At 37.5% G+C, this 21,321-nt stretch overlaps 1 protein-coding gene across 6 annotated transcripts; it reads left to right on the top strand.

Moving 5' to 3' along the window:
- Positions 1–319: 319 nt before the first annotated feature.
- On the top strand, positions 320–21,023 carry Dtwd2 (DTW domain containing 2). Of its 6 annotated transcripts, none has more exons than XM_022816449.2 (6): positions 320–478; positions 701–895; positions 4,030–4,203; positions 7,805–7,991; positions 11,864–12,031; positions 20,736–21,023. In XM_022816449.2, the coding sequence occupies exons 1-6, from the start codon at positions 429–431 to the stop codon at positions 20,868–20,870; spliced, it is 909 nt and encodes a 302-aa protein (XP_022672184.1). In that variant the 5' UTR covers positions 320–428; the 3' UTR covers positions 20,871–21,023. The 6 variants fall into 6 exon arrangements, with proteins under 6 accessions (XP_022672184.1, XP_022672185.1, XP_086832015.1 ...); XM_022816450.2 differs by having other exon boundaries at positions 323–478; positions 829–895; XM_086975888.1 differs by having other exon boundaries at positions 327–478; positions 686–895.
- The last annotated feature ends 298 nt before the right edge of the window (positions 21,024–21,321 follow it).

Genomic DNA, 21,321 nt, shown 5'->3' with positions numbered 1-21,321 from the left:
CGCACATAGGGCTAATCTCTACAGTCGATGATAATCAATAGCACTATAACCGAAATTACTTTATCCAGTTTATTAATTTCGTCTGTCATACGCCGGGCTTTTAGCTAGCTCCCAATAGATGGTACAGCGCACATTTTGTTGTTTTTAGCTTTTACAATTTTTGCTTAGCATAACAGCATATTTGATATTACATTAATGGAAATGCGATGCTAGTATTGAAGTGGGCTTGTCAAAATTCCAGGTCACCTAAATTACTAAATACGAATTCTCTGAATTAATGCTCCTTGCGAGTTCAGCCACATCTGTGCCGCAGAACCAGCGCTTAATTTCAAAAGCACCCTCGTTCGAATTCGAACGTGCAAGTCGTCTAATGTGACGGAGCACACAAATAATAGAGAAGCAGAAATAAAAAAAATGTCGACAATTTAATGGATGTCGCAAGTCTCACTTTTTCAGGTAGCATTGTGGAACAAGCAAAGTAAGTAAACTTGTTACCGTCATTTCTGATTGGATATCAAAAGATGGCTAATTATTACTCTGATCTTCTTTTTTTAACACATATTTTACACAAATCGGCGGAATAATAACATACACTTGATAAATAATCATTAAATAAAAATTGAATTGAAATTTTATTTACTGACAACTTTACTCGCTTATAATGACTCACTATTAATACGAGCAGAAAATCTTTTTACAGGGTGAAAATGGACGATTCTGTGGCTTCTAGTATTTTAGTAAAGCCGGCAGCTTCTACTAAAAATGAGTGCATGAGCTTCAACGGCAGGCCAGTCAATGATGAACATGACATTACTGATGCCTTTTCAGGTCTAGGCCTTATTGAGCCCGGAGAATGCATTTCCCATACCAAGCGAGATGTCTGTTCTAGATGCAAGTAAGTCAAGGTTACATGCATATAATTAAACCAATTATGTCTATGTAAACCGTTGTTAAGGGACATTAATTTATTTACACAAAGGAACGGTTAAGATTTATGCAGCTATATTTGAATGTACTTTTGACAAACTTCGTAAATATTCCGTATCGAAGGTTTCCGTAATATTCTAGACTATGCCGGTCAAAAACACAAAATCAGTACTGCCAGATTCTGGAAAGTCTGATTTTCATGTAAACTCTAAATATTATGATCCTTGAACATGACAGCAAATACTGTTCTTACACTTTTCCGTAAATCTCGCCGTTTGGGAGATGGAAAAGCCGATTTGTAAGCCAAATATATTTTCTCTGGTTATATCATTATCCAATGTTTGTGCTACAGCAAACTTCTACTGTGTTTTGAATTCTTCTCCAAAATAGAAATTTTTAACAGTCGTTTCTGTGGCTATAATTTTTGACCCCATTCAGTTACAACGTTTAGAGTTTTTATGTATTTTTGTAAACACACTTCTTATTCACACTACGTATAATGTCTAAAGCTAGCATGGCTTGAATACTATGAACATTGATTCCTTATTCTGTTATACGATGGATGAATTTTCTGTCTCTAAAATTTTTTGCAGTGATATTTGATCCCATTTTTACCTTGACTTTCAAACTAAACTGGAATATGTATAAAAGTAATAAAAAACAAAATGCACGTATTAAATAATTTTATCCAAGTCTGGTTGCTGAATTTCAAAGTTTTTAAAATAAAAGTTTGCAAGCTTAATGATTCCAATGACATAATCTGGATACTTGAGTCACGGGGTCAACGTAGCGCCCAGGCCATGGGTTTGGTCATTTTTTCCGAAGTACGTTTCCAAACTTAATACAAAATATACTTCAAAAGATCCAAGAAGGTTTCCTGCAGGCAGTAAAACTAAATTATGTACCGAGCGGTTAGTATGACAATAATTGTAATGCTGGTACTCCACATTTTAGCGGTATTATAAAATTAGTATCTCCTTGTAATAATCAGCACCTACTTGAATTTTTTTTATTTTGAAGCCCGCTTCTAAAGCAGTTTACTCACTTATTGGTATTTAAGCGAATTTTACACCTGAATTATGTGTCTGAATATGAATATCATTATGTGTCTGAAATATAAGTGACATATATTATCTTTCTATATCAGTATTTTCTTTGCAGAGTGAAGAGTTGTATGCCTCGGTAACTTCGAGGGAACTGAATAAACTAGATACACTAATCAGATGCATTAAAGCAGGGGCCACCTTGTCAACCGTTCGGATAGGGCGAATTGTGTTCCAGATCGGGCATTTAGTTGCGCGCAAAGTGAAATTGAATCTGATATATTAGTAAAGCTCTTAGTTTTATCCTTGTTAGCTTAGAACTGAACGTTGCTAGCAGCTAACTAGAGCTTTTAAGTTAGTTGAGCGCGCAGAAGGATTGAATTCTAAGTAATCGATGGTGCACAGAAGACATGCCACTTCTTTTTCTTAGAATTACACATCTTAGAAGTGGTTGGAGATTGGACGTATAATAGGTGTTAAACTTTCGTCACGAACCGCACTCATTGTGAGAAACATTTAACAAGAACCACACAAATCACGACATTGAAGGAGGACGGGATCAGTGGAGTACTTGTATAAGGCCTTCCGCACTGAACACAAATGTGACAGCTATATGGTTGCTTAGTGCCATTCGAGATATGTTCATCCGTGTATGTTTCTTTGACGAGGCTTATGTAAAACTTGTCAAATAGACAGCTAGAGGATTTGGTGGAATAATGGTGGAAAGCTATGTATGTATATTTTTTCAGAGAGCGAAAATGACTGGTACCGAATTTTCTATATTTGTAAATCAATCTCATCAGCTTGGGAGGGTTAATTTTGTTTCCCTTCTAGTAACAAAAACTGTGTCAATTTAAAGTGGTCTACCCTGTTTTCTATTGATCTATAGTGGCTTGAATTCAACGAAATTAATTAACATGCCTTTGAGATGTCTCACCCTGTTTGTATATTTTTGCACATTAAGGATCATCGGCTATACCTTTAGTGCTCGTTTGATAGACAAATATTTCATAGGCATTTTTGCTATGATTAGATTACATATCAGACTTCACAGCTCAACAGTATTTGCGATTTAGAACATTGATACACTGTTGCCTATATTTTAACTCATTGTTTCTTTCTCGATCTCAAAAATGGCTGATAGAACAGACCCTTACATATGTAACAGTAAGTGAAAAGTTCATTTTTGCTGATTTTTTTTTAACTGTAGAGGCTCTCTTCGCGCTTCCTCCTTCCCATAGACACATATTTTTCTTACGGCCTCAAGTCCTTCCTTTCTACAGCTTCGAAACCACAGTGGTGATTTGGATATAGAATGCACGAAGAAGTCTTTCGACTAGATTCTGCAAAAACGAATTTCCGCCGTAACCTGACCTAATACCACAACCCTGTATTTGGAAAATAATGCCTAAGAAATCATCAAGAAGATGTCTATAAAGAAAACCAAATATCTTACAAAGAAAGACATATGATTGTCACAGTCTTGTTCTATAATAAAGACGACATAGGGCATAAGGAACCTCTTGTTAGAAGATGTTACCGAAAGGTGCTATTCGCATTTACACGCATGGGCTCTTCCCTCACAGGAAAATTACAAATGACTGTTTGCACTGGTTTACATTCCATCCGACAAATTTGTTAGATTGCATAAGTGACACGTTTGTTCCTTCCTTGTAGTAAGTTGACCATATTTAGATGTTACATCCGTAAAATTTGAATGAATGATAAAGATACAACTAACGCACACCATGAATGCATTTACTCAATGTTTTGACGAAAGCATTTGCCCCTATATCATTTTAAACAAGTGGTATGCGGCGAAGTGGGAATGTCGCATACGAACACGTACAGGTCTTGTTATATCATTTAAATGAAATCACATATATTTTAAATCTAAGGCCGTGTTATTTTTCTGCCATAACACATCACAAATCTCTTGGTACCTTTGTAACATAGTATCTCTTGCGGGTAAGAACTAAGCAGTTGGTTTATGATTTAGACACAATATTCATTAAAAAAAATATTCAGTTTGTTATAATTGATGGTGCTTTCTTATGAGGCGTCCTATTCAGGTGTGCTGGTGCTGTCATCTGCCAGCTAAAAAAATTTCGACGTCGACACGTACTATCATTCTTCAACATCCGAACGAGATCAAACGAAACGTTCGGACAGCTCCGATGTTAGAGGCAGCACTCAGCAACTGCCTCGTTCTTCGCGGAAGACATTTTAGCAGGTAATACCAATGAGAGGTGAGCCAAATGCCTGTATTCCATTTCGTTTCTTTTCACCTTTACGTGTAAACAAGTAAAGACTACCAGACTGTCGGATGATAAACACAGCAGCGTTTGCAGTTTGCGATTATCGAACTTTACAGCTTAAAGTACCACTATTTTTCGTAGAAATTTACTATCCAAATAGAAAGTCGCTTATTGTGACTTTTGCAAGTCTTCTACGAGTACGGCTGATTATCATCCTTGACAATAATAACGCTGGGGCAAGTGATCAAAAAGTTCGAAAAAACCGTGTTATGTGAGAATAAAATAAGGCTAGAGAGAATAAATGGACGAACAAGTCACAAAATCACTGCAGTAAAAAGCAATGTGTATGTTGATCTAACAACCTCAAGGCGACGTTGTGTTTTACACCTTAGCCTACTGAACACTCCACGTCGCATTTTAAAACGAAACTTGCATTTTATTACTACAGGGTATAGTTGGCTGAATAATTAGAAATCCAGGACTACCTTAAGCGTTTTTTAGTCACTGATCATATGTTGATGCTCAGAGCACGTGCTGGTGACTTACATCATCTTTTCCGATGAAGCTCAGTTTCACTTGCTGGCTATGCGAATAAACAAGATGGTTGCTTCTGTGTATCAGAAAACCTATGAGCGACATCTAAGTAACCGCTTTTTTCACAAAAAGTCGATATAATGCAGCTTGTAGAGCGAAAGTGTGATCAAGACCTTTTTCTTCGAACATGATAACGGGGCAAAAGCAATAGTCAATGGCGAGCTTTATCGTCACATGTTCCAGACATGTTTTTTGTGCACTGAAATGAAGACACTGTTCGCAAACAGGCTTGCGCACACAGCGCAAATTTTAATAAGAAAGGGCAACTTGTTACACCGTGCTTGAAGAAATTTAATTACGTAAGACAATCTTTTCGAACTCGTTGATCTCGTCGAGAGGCAATGACATCGAGTTGGCGCCCAGGTCAATATCATGACCCAGTAATTGACTTGAGAGGTTTTCCTGCAAGGGTATGTGAAAGAGTATATCAAATAACGCCAAACTACCCACGAGTTAAAACATTGTATTCATGAAGTGCTCGGTAAAATTGATATTGAGTTATAAGGCAAAATTTCCAAATTATACGCAACCGGTCGTGTTATGCAAGTTAAATTTTTTTAAATATTTTTAGCTGCCACTGTTTTTCGTGAGTAGTGCAAGTTAAATCTTTTGAGCTGGGTCAATCTGAAAATAAATACAATTAGACATACTCGCGTTTGCTTTTAATGCCTGGACTACTGAAACAAAAAGTTTTAGCCAATCGCTTATATACATATATGTATATATCTATATACGGATCGATTCATACGAAAATGATCACGTCTAACCGTCAATTTTGTCGATTGATTTTACCAACTCGTCCCTTATATGTGAACACGAAAGGTCTCTGTTAGTATCAGTAGACGCATCATACATCTTTTTCAGATTTTTTTCATCTAAAAATTTTGAGCACTTAGCGCATTTCGTAACTAAGCTTTATCAGTTTGTTTAAATTTTATTGCTCAGTTCTCCAGTTTAACTAATTGCTGAAAGTAGTATGTGTGTTCACTGATAGTGACGTTAACTGCTTATTGAAGATTTGTTTAAAGTATAGAATACGACTGCTAGATTGGAACTTTGAGACTATACTTGAATAAAGATAGATACCGAAACGGCCCTTTTTGAATTTACTAGGATTGTCATTTGTGGCGGTTATCCTTATTTGATATGATGACCATCTACTGCGATTACAGCTCTACCCATCGGACCTAAACCTCTAGCTAGTCATTTACAAAATACTGTTTCTTTTGATCACAAGTAATCCTCTTATTGTAACGGTGCGTAACTGGGAGCCATATTAGGGGAAGTAAGCATATTGATGGGTTAAAGCAGGCTACGTACAAAAACTGTAACCGGAAGAGAGAACAGGTCAGAAATATTAGAAATAAAAGGACTTGAGACGGAAAAAATGTTCGTAAGGGGTAAAGAGCACCAAACGCCTCGAAAAGTTTGAACGTTAGAGCTAATTTGGACGACCTAATTTGGCAGTCGATATCTCCTTTCTAAAACTGTATTTTTTTCTAAAAATTGTATAAATTTCTATAACATAAACAAGAGTATATCAAACATAGCTTTTCAAGCCATGCTGTTGAATTTTCGATCCCTTTAAATCTAAACCCCACTGAAGGTCTCCCGGTTCTCCTGATCACGTTTTCTTCGCATATTTCAGAAATAGCATGAAAACTGGTAATAACATAGGCCGTCGATTTCGATCAAAAAGGAAGTTCCAATCCTAGTGGGAGTTCATCCGGTGCTGAAGGTTTGTATAATAGATGATCTTCGCATAGATTCCAAAAAGGGGCACTACTGTGCACTATGACTAGTTTGTTGTCTAAAAAAACTAGCTTTCGCCTTACACTAAGACTGGCGGACGAACGCATGCCTGCTACGACAGACGACCCATTAAAGTTTGCGCCAATTTAGCTACCGTGCCCTGTACATTTGTCTCTTGTACATTGTACAGTGACAGTATGTTTGCCAACTAAACATAAATACACCTAAAGTGATCTAGATTTGAAGCTGAGCATCGACGCATTTCGTTTCGGCAATGTAGAAGGCCGTTTGTTGTTGGAAACAATGCTTACTGCCTGAAGTACCGGACGTAAAAAGTCGAAACTTTTTTTCCTTTACATAGTATGTATTTATTTAGTAAGCGTTGTTCGTTTGACGTGCTATTTAAATACATAAAACTTACCAGAACACGAAGTCCGAATGAAACACCTGACTGGCTCCTTAATGAGCTATGACAAAAAATCAGTTCTTTTGCTGTTAATATATATATATATATATATATATATATATATATACATAAGAAAGGGGAAGAATTCTAATGTGTTCAGAAGAAAAATTTTCTTCTGATTTTATATATATATATAATATTAATTAATATAACTTTCCAAGACGACGAGCCAGCCACATGCTATTATCACATTTTAGGGCTTTCGCTCAAACTTGTTCTTTAGTAGTTTTATTATGCTGTACCGAGGTTTTGCCTGGATATGCTTGAGTTCCATGTTAAACTATATAATGTGAAATTCAAGAAGTTAGACATGGCCCAACAAATTCGTTGCAAAGGAATTACATAGAGAGCCTTTTTTATTTTTTAAACCGTTTAAAAAAGAAACAAACTGCTTAATAATCCTTTAAACTTGAATTCTCAAGCCGCTCTATTAGGAGAGAGCGGCACGAGGCTGTAAGGTCAAATTTAGCCTTTAAAGCCTATAATTAGCTAGTAATTATTAGCAACGTATGATTACTATCAATTGCTAGCTAAATCTGTTAATATTGGACATCACGATATTTACGTATCTCGATATAACTGTGGTGAATGAGAATTTTTTAATGTTAAAGTTGTTTTGCCAAGGGTATAAGAATTTGGAATGGCTTTACCTAAAATAAGGGCAAGAGGAGAGCTGACTGTGCGGGACTCCTTTATGTTATGATATTTGTTGAAGTTTTTCGCTACACACTGTTTTGCCAATTAGTAGTGTACTTAAATTTCAGGCACTCATTGATGCGTGAGATATACGCCAACGAGTCACGCACGTTCGTTCTCTATCCGTCTCCGGATGCAATGGACATTGAAAACTTGCCCAGAGAACAGGCTTTTAATCTGATTGTTATCGATGGAACATGGAACCAGGCCAGAAGCCTTTATTTTGCGAACAAAGAGCTGCACTCACTGACAAAGGTTTGTAAACGAACAGATCTCTACGAATTGGATTTAAACTTTTTTTTGTTGTTGGAAAGTTCACTTATTTTCTGAACTCACATGATAGAACACCATACGCTTCTGCGTTCCAGTAAGCGACTGTGTGGATTTTGCACATTATTAAATACGTATTCCTTGTTTTTAAGGCTTTAACAAAACGTTAATGATAATAATTATATAAAGTATTATTTTAATCATGCGGGTTGCCTTTTTGCAGGACTGTCTATACATAGTTCACCTGTCATATATATATATATATGACAGGTGCACTTTTCACCACTTTGCGGCATATTTTTGCAAAACATTCCGAAAAGCAATTACATGCCTCCTCTCAACAGATACATAATATTTTTTATGCTAATTTTCCACAGCACTGCCTTTTATGTAGCCACTTCAACAGAGAACTTCGAATTCATAATATTGTAAATATATATTAACTGGATAATCGACATTTCGTGCTATTTTCTCAACCTCACTTCTTCTATCTCAGAACTTTTTACTAAGCTGTGATTCTCTCGTCTTGTTGAAGATCCCACCACTGGCACTGTTTGAAGTTGGCATCCGTGCGTTGATGGGTTTCTGCAGACTAACATGCTTCTGACAGTTACTCCCAGCCTGCATATGCCATACATTTTATTGCACTATAATATTTCGGCGCAGCATAATGCAATAGACGTCATTTGCGTTACCTACTTCCTAATTATATATTTCCCCGCATAGAGAAGTCAGTCACTTTAATTGCCTCCTAGTATGAATTCAGAATCCATAGTAATTATTTTATTCAGCTTACCCACTCATCGGTGACCGCGTAGGCCGAGCGATATCGCAAACTAGGCTTCTGTATTTATTATCGTTATTGTTGTGGTATTTTTTTATTCCAAATCTGTACAATAAGTAACATAACATAGCAAATACTATCTAAAAAAGATAAACTAAGTAGGCAAAGCCATATTAGCTACAACTTCGTTTTCGTTGTATTTTTTCTAAAACTAGGTTTTAGTATGCTTTATCCTTTTTATCTGTTCATTATTTGTTTTTAACTGTTGGCTCTTATTTGCACATGTACGTACTTTCTATCTATAAAGTAGTGTTCTCTTACATTATGATTGATTCAAATTATTTATGGTATCTCTAGATCATGAGGGTGGCTCGAAACGCAGTTTTCGAATAGAAAGTTTGGCTAATTATTGAACTAACCTTTGAATTGAACAACGCTGTTATTTACACAAAGGGGATGCGTGACACATCAAAAAATCATTGTTTTGGGGTAAAGCTGTTGTTTCTAATTTCATTTCGCGCAGTGATTTTAGGAACTATGGTACATTTTCTACGAAGATTATTAGCTTTGAGCCCAAAAATAATGATTTGCAATGTGTACTTTGTACAGTCAGAAGAGCGGGTGAGCATTTTGCCTTTCAAGTGACGATACTAGAGGAGACAGATTAACTTGGCAATGTATATTGAGGTCGTCAAAGTCCAGTGTTGTAGACTTTTGTATGGCTAGGCCTTAAGTAGCAGATACGGGAGGAAATAACACATTATCATTTCTGTAGTCGAGATCAAATGCTTTGTCCTTCAACATCGTACTTTTAATTGGGAACTGGATACTATTCTTCGCACAGTAACATATTACGCAATCAAATGCCAACGAGGGCAAGTAGCGGAAAAAACAAAACCTTTTCAGTCTTTACATAAAACGACCTAGCAACTAGGTAGGCTGAAAGCCATCGAAGAGTGTATAAGCGCATATAAAAATCGATCAATTTTCCAAATAGGGTCCGTGATCTACTCCCGTAGTCAAGATAAGCAACCTGGTATGTTTGCGACCGTCTATGTGTATGGCCCAAGACACATTTGACAAATGGCTTGCTGTTAGACCAATGGACGATAAAGCCATGTTGGGTGAGGTGAAGTAGTTCACTTTCGGAAAAAATCGTCATGACATACACTGAAGAAGAAGTTTATTTTCAACGATGTGACTGATAATCGGCGCACTGAGAAACTGGTCGGCAGTTTTTTGTTTTTTGCCTCTTCCGAGTACGAATGTCATAATGCATTTGGCAAAAGATCCGAGATAACATAATTATTGTAATATCTAGCAAAAATGAGCCTTAGAGCTTCAGCAAGAGAAATAACAGCCTTTTTGTTAAATATAGGAGAATATTATTGCGTGTTAAAGTTGCTTTTGATTGTACGACATATAGTATAGTTGGAGATTTGAGCAGAAATGAAGAATCAAATTTTTTAATTATACGAAGCAAATACTTGTTATTATCTCCTACATATTATACAGTCACCTAGAATAAACGGAAAATACAACTCACCATCAAGTATTTCAACCTCTTTTTAGCATTCTGCTTATTTAAATTTGGTCTGCTAGGCTGCTATGCCGCTTTGCGATTATTAGTGAAAATCATATATATATTAGGGCTACCTACAACGGAGGTACAAAGTTAATGAATTCCCCATCCCCCCGTATCTAAAAGGATGCCATTGCTTAATATCATTTAAATGTGACAACACGGACGGTAGAGACGGAACGCGTAGCCAAGTGATGTAATTGCCGAGGACGACGATTTGACCTCTCTGTTTGCCACAAATATTGTTGTTTTATAATCATCAACTCGTTAATTGATGTGCCGTACTGTGTGCATGTTCTTAAATTATAATAAAAATAATTGTATAATGCATAAACTTAATCATATCTGTCAAACGTCGAGTACCATCTCATCTTGTAAAATTCCCTCAGTAGCTTAATTAAATTGTTTGAGAAGACGAAACTAGTATTATGTGTTTCCCACACATACAGCGTGTTTGATCTAGGGGCCAAAAGTTGTAAGCCTGATTATATAGTAAAGAGAACTAAAGTTACACTTACTAAGGGTTTAGCCGTCCGGTTACCGGCGTTACTTTCGTTAAATAGACAAACCGAATTCGTAGTACAGGGATGTTCTTCTTTTTAGATTATTTGCGTGCTTACTCTTGCACTCTTTAGGATCACCATCCGCATGTAGAATTACATGGAGTCTATTTTATAACACTGTTATGCTTATGTGCATTGGTAATCAAGAATTTATTTAGACATAGAGTTTCGGATTTAATTGACAAAATGCAACAAAGGTTCCTTCAAAAAATTGTCGTTCAAAAAACGTCGATCCTTACAGCGACCTAGTTACATTTCTAAATACAAGAACGTTCTCTTAGTGCCGCTTTAGAATAGTTAGAACGAATCACAGTAAATGATAAGGCATTTGACTACTTTTTGGAGCTACCCGAAATAAACAAAAAAAATTTGTATTTTTAAGGCCCACTTTTGTTTGTATGGCAGACTGCCAAAATAATAAAATAATAACAAATTGTATTTTATAATATAAAATTACTATACTTTAAATTATATAACCTTTCTATCCGCATACACGTTTTCCAATAACGTCTAATAAGAAATCTTAATTTAAATGTATAAGTAAACATTGTTTTGAAATAGTAAAAGACATAGTCTGCATAATATATAAGTTGGTGTCCGTCATAGCGTTGCATTCAAGTGGCGTTTTAGCTGTTTCTGTACGGCTCCGAAATCATATTTTGCGAGGTTGTTATTTTTTAGTACCCTTTTTTGTAGGAATAAACCGAAAGCTATCGGTAAACTTTGCAAATACGGTTTTTCTCAAAGAATGTACTGCCCTAAAGCAAAATAGGTCCGTTCGGCAGATGCTCGCATAAATAGCGGTTTGAAACTGCTTAGGAGGTAAACTTTACTTGTTATATCGCCTGTACAAAGAGTTAACCAGCAAGGTTCACGACGGACAACAAAGGCTTACAATAAGTCAAAAGAAACGGTTGTTTTTTCTCAGGTAAAGATCAGTCCGATGCACGCGTCTTACTATGTGGTTCGCACACAGCCGCATGCCGCCTGTTTATCTACTGTTGAATCTGTCGCGTTAGCCCTCAGTAAATTAGAGTGTCAACCGCAACTAGAAAAGACGCTCATCAAGCCTTTGGTTGCTATGTGTGGCTATCAGGTTTGTATGAGATACATGTTAGTATATTTGTTTCCCATATATACATATATTACTCTACTCATTATATACATCTATGCATCTGTGTTTCTGTATATACAGTACACAGATATGAAGTTATGACTCTCAAACTATCAAGACACGTTGGCCTAATCCCGTATAAATATCTGTATGCATCACTCACTACAAATTAGTGTAAAATTCTAAACGAGACCCCGATATGTGATGTGATACGACCATATTGGGCTATAGATAAGATTTATAAGAAATGGTTTCGTTAAAAAGACGCAAGTTCATTTTTATTTTAAATTTAATATTTTCTGAATTTAGTAAATGTTTTTGGCAAAAAATATTTCTACGCACTACAAACCGAGAAAGTGCGCTTTTTTGATGAAAAAAAAACCCAATTTCAAGGCCTGTTTATGTGTAAAAAAATCGAAGTTCATTAACGTGAACTTGTGCCTTCTTGCATGATATCGTGCAATTCTACACTTAAACCTTTAGCAAATAAACAGTGCATCATTTGTCTAACCTGCCCGTAAAAAGGTTGAAGAAATCAGGGTTGGGAAATTGATCAGTTGGCTACACGGAACTGGTAAAGAGCCAAAGTTTATACTGCAGTCGTTCTGTTCCAAAAACAAAAATCAAGCAGCTCTTACAACAGAAACCAGTTAGATTTCTAGTGAAATTTCTGATCTCCCATATTTTTACGATGAAGTCATAGGATTTGGCGGAATGTTTGGAACTTATAAAATACGAGCCAACTTAGAATTGGTTCATATTCTTTGATTGGATGAGCAACCCTTTACGTTTCGTTGGAGATAGTTTTTTTGTCCCATCGAGCGTAATGGTTATTTGGTCAAGTTGACACTTTTTCAACGTGCTCGATAGCCGTTAAGAATTGCTTAACGGTTATTGTAAGAAAGCTTTGTAAGTAAGCTCCACAAAATCGGCACGAAAGTACGGAAATTGGGAAACGGATCCATTGAGGTGAGGTTTATTGTAAGCTAATGATATCATTATTACAAGAGCATTTCAACGGGAAAGCGGAATACGTCTGAAAGGTTTCAATATTTCGGCCCCGTACCTACTGCACGTGACACAATTACCGAAATCTCCGCTGTTTTTTTTATTAATCCCTACCGGGTTCAATGGATTTTCATCGACTTCAAGACAACTCTAGCGCCGCAAAATAGGTGCAAAATTAAATTTTGAGATTTTCATATTTTTGCAACTTCATGGGTAATTATATTTGTAAATGGCCGGGAGTTGATAAAATAAATCGGTGCGAAAGCTGTGAAGCTGATTAACTGAAATGGCGAATCCCGATATGTGCAGTAAGGTAGTTTTAGAAGATAAGGAATATCAATAATGGGGGAACATTTAGGGCTTAGATATGCTACCTATAACTTTACATTATTAACCTATACATATAAGTGACGTAGAATTTATTTAAGTTTATATTGGCTATATCTAAATCGAGATGTATTGAAAACATGCTGTGCGGAAACGCATTTGAGGTGGTGTGAAAATAGGACAATTAAAACAAAATAAATAAAAAGATCAGCGGAATATTTTAATGAAACCGAACGAAGCTGTTAGTTATATTTGATTTAAACAACGTAATCAAACTATTGTTTATGTTAGGCTAGGTGTAACGAAAATCAAGTTCATTCGCGGTAATACAGCCTGATGAAATAGCTGTAAAAAGATAATGGGTCACGTGATCAGGCTAATTGTAGTTTAGGGCGCATATTTGGACTATGGTGACTTATGTCATGTTCGGTGTAAAATCACCAATACTTCAGATTAGTTAAGTCAGAACAAGCACAGGGTGAACTTCACTATTTTGTCTAAAAATCTCTACGTTTTATAAGGCAAACACCTATACCGAAAGCGATCTTTAATCAGTCCCTTGCATAATGCACGATGTCTCACCGAAAGAGAGGCAGGATTCCTTTGTAACATCGTTATTAATCACTGTAACCCATCGCGCCTTCGATTCTAATCTTGTACTTGAAGCCCAGAAAAATATATATGAAATAATTATCACCCGTGGGCTAAGGCAACCGCGAAAACGCACGCCACCTTTAGTATCAGTTGAGTAATAATGGTGCAACATGTACCATTAGTAGTGACCTTTACTATATGCTCACCCAAAACAATGAGAGGGCCCATGTAACAGTTAGTGTGCAGTTCAAATGTTTGAACCAAACGGATGTGTGAGAGGCAGTTCTGTACTCACTTCGTGTAGTTCGCTGCAGGTCAAATCGAGGGCGTTTTGGAATTATTCGGCAAAGTACAACTTCGGGCATCTATGAGCGCTATGCTTGGTTTTTACTGATATAGGTTTCTGAGCTGTACGGGTGATGAATAATGCGAACGGAGTCGGCATTAGATTTAACACATAGTTTCTTTGAATTCCATCCCTGGGTTAGGTCTACGGGACCCCGGTTGTCGTATATTAAGTCAAAGGATAACCTCTTTAACGAAATCGTTTTTGACTCTTATTTGTAAACCCTGTGAAAATAAGTGCCGCGATCACCGGAACAGCTGCTGTAAACAACGCAGCAGTGACTCTAAGCCCCCAACATCTAAGTCGGCAAAAAAAGACAAAAAAAGCTTTCTATAACAAAGCCCTCGTATTTAAAAGAATTTCGTCTTTTATGTATGCGATGAGAAAAGCTTGCAGAGCCTCAGCCTATGCTGTGATGAAAAAAAGTAACACAGCGTTCCATGCTGCATACGAACAGCTGATGGGGGAAAAATGACCAACCGAACGATTTATGTATGAACAGTACACCGCTGGAAAATTAAATCATAGCATACATCAAATTTCCACTGCATTCTGTTTAAGCTTTAGAAAGCAAAGCAAAAACCCTCACAAGAAAGCCGATGCGTCGGTTAACTACGCCCTTGGAAAATGAAAGGAGGACCATGTCCGAACAGCAGGAAACCGTGCTTATTGCGACTCCGTAGACGGTGTTAGCTATAGTCAGACCGGTCTTGTGGAAGCGCTTGCTTCGCAAAGTATCCGCCAGAGTACGTGTGTCCACGAAAATGGATATAAATAATGTGATAGCCGAAGTTGATAAGTACCTCGAGACTTCAAATTACTCAGTAGCCGTTTTCCTGCAGAGAGCTATTACGAGTGCATGTAGTTCAAAAAGCATGGCTAAATAGTCGCAACTGAGTCACTTACTACTAAAGTGAAGGGACTGCACCTAAAATCCGACCTGCATGTACTTTATATTTCTCTTTTCGGGTCGGACTGCAAGGCCTTCAATGAAATTTGCCGGAAGGGGAGCTTAGGAAAGTGCGCCCTTCGCTGTTCCGCCTCTCCCAGTCACACAACGTCAAGTCGTTGAGAATGGCTGATAAAGCTAAAAGGGTAATGGTACCAAAAAGCTCATGTATAATATCGCAAGACAGAACAAATCTCTTTTAAAGGTAAAGTTCAAGAAAATTCCGAAGCATGTTATACAGGCAAGTCGCGGGGACACGACTTAGCGCCGGCAAGTTGTCGGGATTGTTTGCTGGTTTGGATGCACCGGCGGGTCTTTGCCGCTCCAGACTCTCAAATTGATCCAACGATGTGTCGGTACCTCTTATTGGATTGCGACAGCTTTAGCCATCATTGACAATTAAAACCAAGCTTTGTGTTATAGATGCGAATCATCTTTAGGAACAGCAGCTTCAGTTCTCGCAGTTGGTCGCGGGCACATTTTCGAAGCAGAGGTCGTGGTCAGAGTCGTGGAAAACGCGAAAAATCATTCAGTGGAAGTGTGCTAGAATTCAGTTTATATTTTTGTGCTGGCGGGGACCTGGGCAACCAGTCCGTTCGATTTACCGGAATTTTACTCCATTCACTGCTCTGCACAAAAGGGAACGGGCAGCGGCCGCCGTAATGGCAGTGTCTCAGTTTCTTACATTCCCAGAGGTGGAAAGCTAATTTCACGGCATGTGGAAGACAACGCCATGACCTTGTATAGCTCCAAATGCTGCTTGTGACGACGTATATGCAACCAAATGACAAGGTCTGCACTCTGATTTTTGTAGAGAAGCCTATTGCCGGTCTACAGGGTAGTGAACTCCATTTCTAGCACTTCCATTTTATGGCAGTAAACTTCAATGAACACGTAGGCTACTTTACCTAGAGTTAGACGACAGACCAATAAAACACTGACGGAGTAACACTGCTAGATAGTCACTGTTTGTCGATCCTGGAAGAAGCTTTGTCACGGATACCTTTGCAACGAACGTGATTAAGGATGAAATCATACATATCGGCAAAAATAATTTTCGGCAAAAAAATTGTGAAATAGGACAGCTCCAGGCACACATTCCTGTCGGATTAGACTTCAAGGGGCACCGCCAGAGGAATAAATAAATAAATAAAGTGTAAATTGAACCCGAAAAACCTCTTTAAAAGTGCTAATGGAGTTCTCCTAATACCAATCTTGGTTAATGTTACGATCGATTCCCATTATCTCGTCGATGTCATGTAATTTTCCATTTATCTAGCTCGTCTCAGGAGATATCGGCTATGGCTAGACTACGATTACCGTTTTGCCCACGATGCCCAGAAGGCCTTTAAGCTACTGAAAACAGTTCAACCAGCAGAGGGGCCGCTGGCTGTAGCGTACAAAGTGATCTGTCGCAAGATATATGCCATTCAATGAAAAAACTCGTGATCGAGCAAGAGGTTATTCTCATCAGAGAGGCCGAACGTCAGCCATATAAATGGCTTGGCTACCCAGGCCGGCATCGCGTCCCATTTCCTCATCAGCGCTCACCTATTACTGTCCTGAAATGTTCTCATTTAACTATCATGTACCTCATTAGGTCTTGATGCTCAGCGTAGCGTCGGCGACCAGAAAGGTCGGATCAGTAGTTTTCCGTCCTGGAAGTGATTCAAACGCTCGAAAGCCTTTGCACAAGGACGACAACGGGACGGGCAGGATTGCTTCTGTTCAACGAATTTCTTCATTCTAGACTGCTTCCTCTTCATGGACAGGATGCAACGCGTCTTGTTATTTTAAGGGGCAAAGGCAACCCAAACCAAGCAACGTCATGGCGCGAGATTATGAAAAGGAAAGTCTGCCATAAGTTTCTCTCGTATCTGCTGGCAAAGAGACTACACGTGTTCCTGGGTAGTGTTAATGCAATACCGGAGAAGCAACACGTATTTAGGAAAAAGCATTCGACTATTTGCAGTTATCCAGCGAATTTGAAGTGGGCGAATAAGTTGGTGATATACTTGAGCAATCTTTGAACTTCAAAGCGGCTTCCGACTCTGCTTCATGGAATCCAGTGTTAAGCATCTTTGCGAACGTCGGCGTTCTCGCAAATATGCTTAATATAATAGCAGCGACACTTCAGGAGAACGGGATTACAATCAATGATGAGGTCTCGGAATTGCCAGCGTTTTCCCAGACAACAAGCATGGCCCAAGGTAATAACTTAAGTCCTATTCATTCCTCCGTCTTGCTTGTGGAGCTTTCTAATAAAATACGCGAGCTTAGAAATATCGCAGAGATTCTTCTTTATACCAACAATTTTTGTTATTTATGCGAGCAGTCGCTTCCTTGTGCAACAAACTCTAGCCAGGTTAAATTCCATCGCTTCGAAGTTGAAGTAGACTATCAACCTACCAGAAAACGAGGAAGTGAAATTCAGGAGAGGATTGCCAAATTGCTACACGTGACACGCTATATCTCTCGAGTCAACCGCTAACATAGTTAATCGATTTACTTACCTAGCGCTGCTGATCTCGCCTAACGGTTAAAGTTTCGCGTAGCACATGACAGAAATATGAAGGAAGTCATCGACAGCTTTGTCCGCAGTACTTAGCCTTCACCGGTTATCCTTCTTAGCTGCTTTGCGACTTTTCAACCTTAAATTTGCGTCAGCTGCTGCATATCGGGTAAATTTAATGTGGAGGTCTCTCATAGTAGAGATTCTCGAGCATTTGCAACGAATAAAAATCTTGTTGCTCAAAAATGTCTTTAAATTGCACCAAACAACCCGTAACAGGCTTGCCTACATCCTTGCGGCGATGCCACTGTTTGCCGGGAGCTTTCGTCCCCACATCAACTCGTCTGGCATTGCAAAAAAATCGTCGTGCAATGAGCTCAAAAATTCGCGGAGATGAATTCCGTAACGTAAGCCATAACGGACCAGACCTGGAAAAGACTTGATGGGTTTGAGAGACATATAGTGACGAGCTATGTACTCCACGGTTTCCATTATCGCTTATAAATAGTACAATTGATTAATAAACCTGACCACCTTGTGTGACAGTCTTATGATATGCATCATGCTTTTCGCTGGCGACAAGTTCAATCACTGGGTAGACTGACTATGTAGCTAATCCGAAAGATCGCAATAACGTGGTGTATAATGTATAAGGCAGTAATAGGTAGGACCTAAATAATTCCGTGAAATTTAGATCGATCTTTCCAGGAACTGTTTTATGACACAAGCTTTAGCTAAGTTCGTCGAATCCGTCATCTGTATGGTAGAGTATAGCATATAAACGTAAGTATGCTAAGAGTGTGTACGGGTGTTTGGAAGTGAATAAATAAGTGTAATTGACTTGTAACATCCGATATAAGTAAAAGATGGAGCCATTGATCCTCAGTAATATATTTTATGCAAGAAATCTTAGACGAAATTAGTTTTAAGTTCCAGCACATTGTCCGATAATTAAAGCATGTACCGAGCTTTACTGTACAAGACATATATATATAGCTTACTGGTGTCCATTTATAGGAAATTAAAATTTCCCTAGTAGTTTTATGTATCGTCTCGTGTAGCCAGATAAGAATGTGTCATAGTCAAACGACTCTGCCCTGTTTGGAATCATATTTAGATGTGAAGTTGAAAAATGAGAAGGTAGGTCAAGTGAACTGAATAAAGGTTTGAAAAGTGAGGGTACGTTAGATTTTATATGTAACCTCACTGGCTGCATGCCAAAACCTGAATTCACAGCGCGTTGACAACGCGTCTTAAATTTTTATCCACGGTGCGTCGCAGACGTCATGACTAAATGATAAGTCACGATGCAAATAAGTAAGGAGATTCGCTTTAAAATATAGATTAGGTAAAAAGTTTTTATATAGAACCAATAAGTATACTAGGGTGAGGCAAAAAAACGGCTAGACCATAAATTTCCAATATAGGAATAGGAGAAGTACGTTTACCATTGTAATAACCTGAATTTCAACTCCAATCTTTTTCTAACTGTAGAAATATAAATATATATTCTTCAAACACGATGATGACTTATTTTTCTATTTCTAAAATTCTCCTCCTGATTGGAATTAAAATTCGGCAGTAAAAGGAAGAGTAATATTTTCACGCAGGGATTATGCTTTCACCTTATTTACAAATGTTGAATGTTATTTCTTTAATGTATTGAAGAAAGTTACGAGGACATTTGTACGAATAGTAATATAGGGTTTAAACAGTGCAAAAAAAAAGTGTTGTAAGTACTACCATTTTAATTACTAGTAATAACAAAAGCTTGAGAATAAAAGTGCTTTCGAAATGCTGGCACAGTAAGAGAACAGATAGACTAATAAATGCATAAAAATAATAGTTATTATAAATAATTATAAATATAACAGAGAACGTGACTCAAATCTAGTGAGGTAGAGTAGTATTTTAATACATTGTATATGGAGTTTCAATATGCATATCGAACTGAAACGTCCTCAAGCGTAAGCTTCCCAGGGATTCTCTAGCAATCCGTTCGATATGGTCTTCCAAAGAAATATAGGTAGAATACATTCGGTAACCTTTGGCTATATTAAGCTGAAATAGTTGTAGGGTCGACATTTTTATATTTAGTCAATCTGTTAATATAATCCTCTCGAACCAAGGAAGCCTTAACTGTCAGAGTTTGGTGAAGATCTTACGATTTTGTGATATTTTTTTTTTTGCAAAAAAATAGTTAGTATACTAAATAAATGTAGTAGTACTTACACTTTTGGTCAAATAATATAATTACATAAATATAATCTCGACAGTAGTGTTCTTTCCAATTCAATGAGCCATACCATTCATGATTTGTGTTACAGTAGAACGGTAAACTATATTCTACACTTAAGTTCAGCTGTGGTTGCAGTAAAAGGGCGAACGTATTCAGTTAAGCCAAGTCCTTCTACTTCAGCGTAAAATAAGTCAAACGACTTCACAATCTTTTAAAGAGCATATTAAATTGCCAAACCAAATTATTTGCATCTGAAGTCTCGTACACCAAACTGTTATCATCTCGGAATAGAGCGAACCTTCAAATATCATTCTCCTATCTTCTAATCCGCCAAAGCATTAATTCTGTTTGCTAACACAGCGCTTTGAATAAACAGAGGCATCTTCAAAAAACTGTTTATCCCATGAATATGTAGACATCTGACAGGTTTTTTGCCCTAGAATGCTTCTCTAAACGCATATTCCTTTGACGCCGAAAACTACGTGATTATGGCATGAAATTAAAGTCTTCATACTTTTCACTTCTACCAAAGCGGTGAGGATTTGCGCTTGAAACAAATTCAAACCTTAAAAGGCCCGTAAGAACAGGAAAAGAGGTCAAAGCAAATATACTTAACATTCTACCAGTCGTAAAGATAGCTGTTTTGGATAGAGGCTGAATATAGATAGCCAATAAGCTATCATGTGTTTAAATTATTATGGGTATTTTCAGATTGATTATGGGGCGCAGAAACGCGACTCAAAAGAGGAGCAAATTCTGAGCGGAACTTTCAAGCGGAAAATTCCTAAGAAGATTGAAAACAGGATAGAACAGTGCAAGGACTTTCGTGGCCTGTTAATGAGATAATACTATATGGAACGCATTGTATGCAAAAGGAAGAATTTTATTTAGAATGTACTATTATAAATAGCACCTTGCGTTCACCACCACAGCAGAGGTGCGATAAAAATTCTGTATAATGCAGCAGAATGTCAAATTAATAAAGAGTCTTCCGGAAAAGGTCGTTGTCTTTTCTTAGCTTAGGACAAAACAATAGAGTTGCAAACATTGAGGGCCTTTACTAACTCTTGTTGCATCCAGATGAACAGAATTTAGTTTATACAATTTATTACTTATTTTTTGGTATGCGATACTTCATTTCATATTTTAAGCCTTCTGCTCTACGTTACGTTGACGTTTTTGGTTCGAATGGATCTGTTTCATTGGCGAATATTGTCCTCATTAGTTTATGCGATGCTGATACAAAGCGATAGTAAAACCTGTAACGTTTTAGTTTCGTAGTCGAAGGACTATCTTA

This window comes from Varroa destructor, unplaced genomic scaffold (genome assembly GCF_002443255.2).
Source record: "Varroa destructor unplaced genomic scaffold, Vdes_3.0 BEIS01000007.1, whole genome shotgun sequence".
NCBI lineage: Eukaryota > Metazoa > Arthropoda > Arachnida > Mesostigmata > Varroidae > Varroa > Varroa destructor.
Note: the sequence above shows the minus strand (reverse complement) of the source record. Positions and strands in the feature narration are given on the sequence as shown.

Coding starts and splice junctions, on each gene's coding strand:
- Dtwd2 (XM_086975888.1), top strand. CDS start 429: ATGGATGTCGCAAGTCTCACTTTTTCAGGTAGCATTGTGGAACAAGCA. Junction 7,992..11,863: donor AGCTGCACTCACTGACAAAG/GTTTGTAAACGA, acceptor GTTTTTTCTCAG/GTAAAGATCAGTCCGATGCA. Junction 12,032..20,735: donor TTGCTATGTGTGGCTATCAG/GTTTGTATGAGA, acceptor GGGTATTTTCAG/ATTGATTATGGGGCGCAGAA.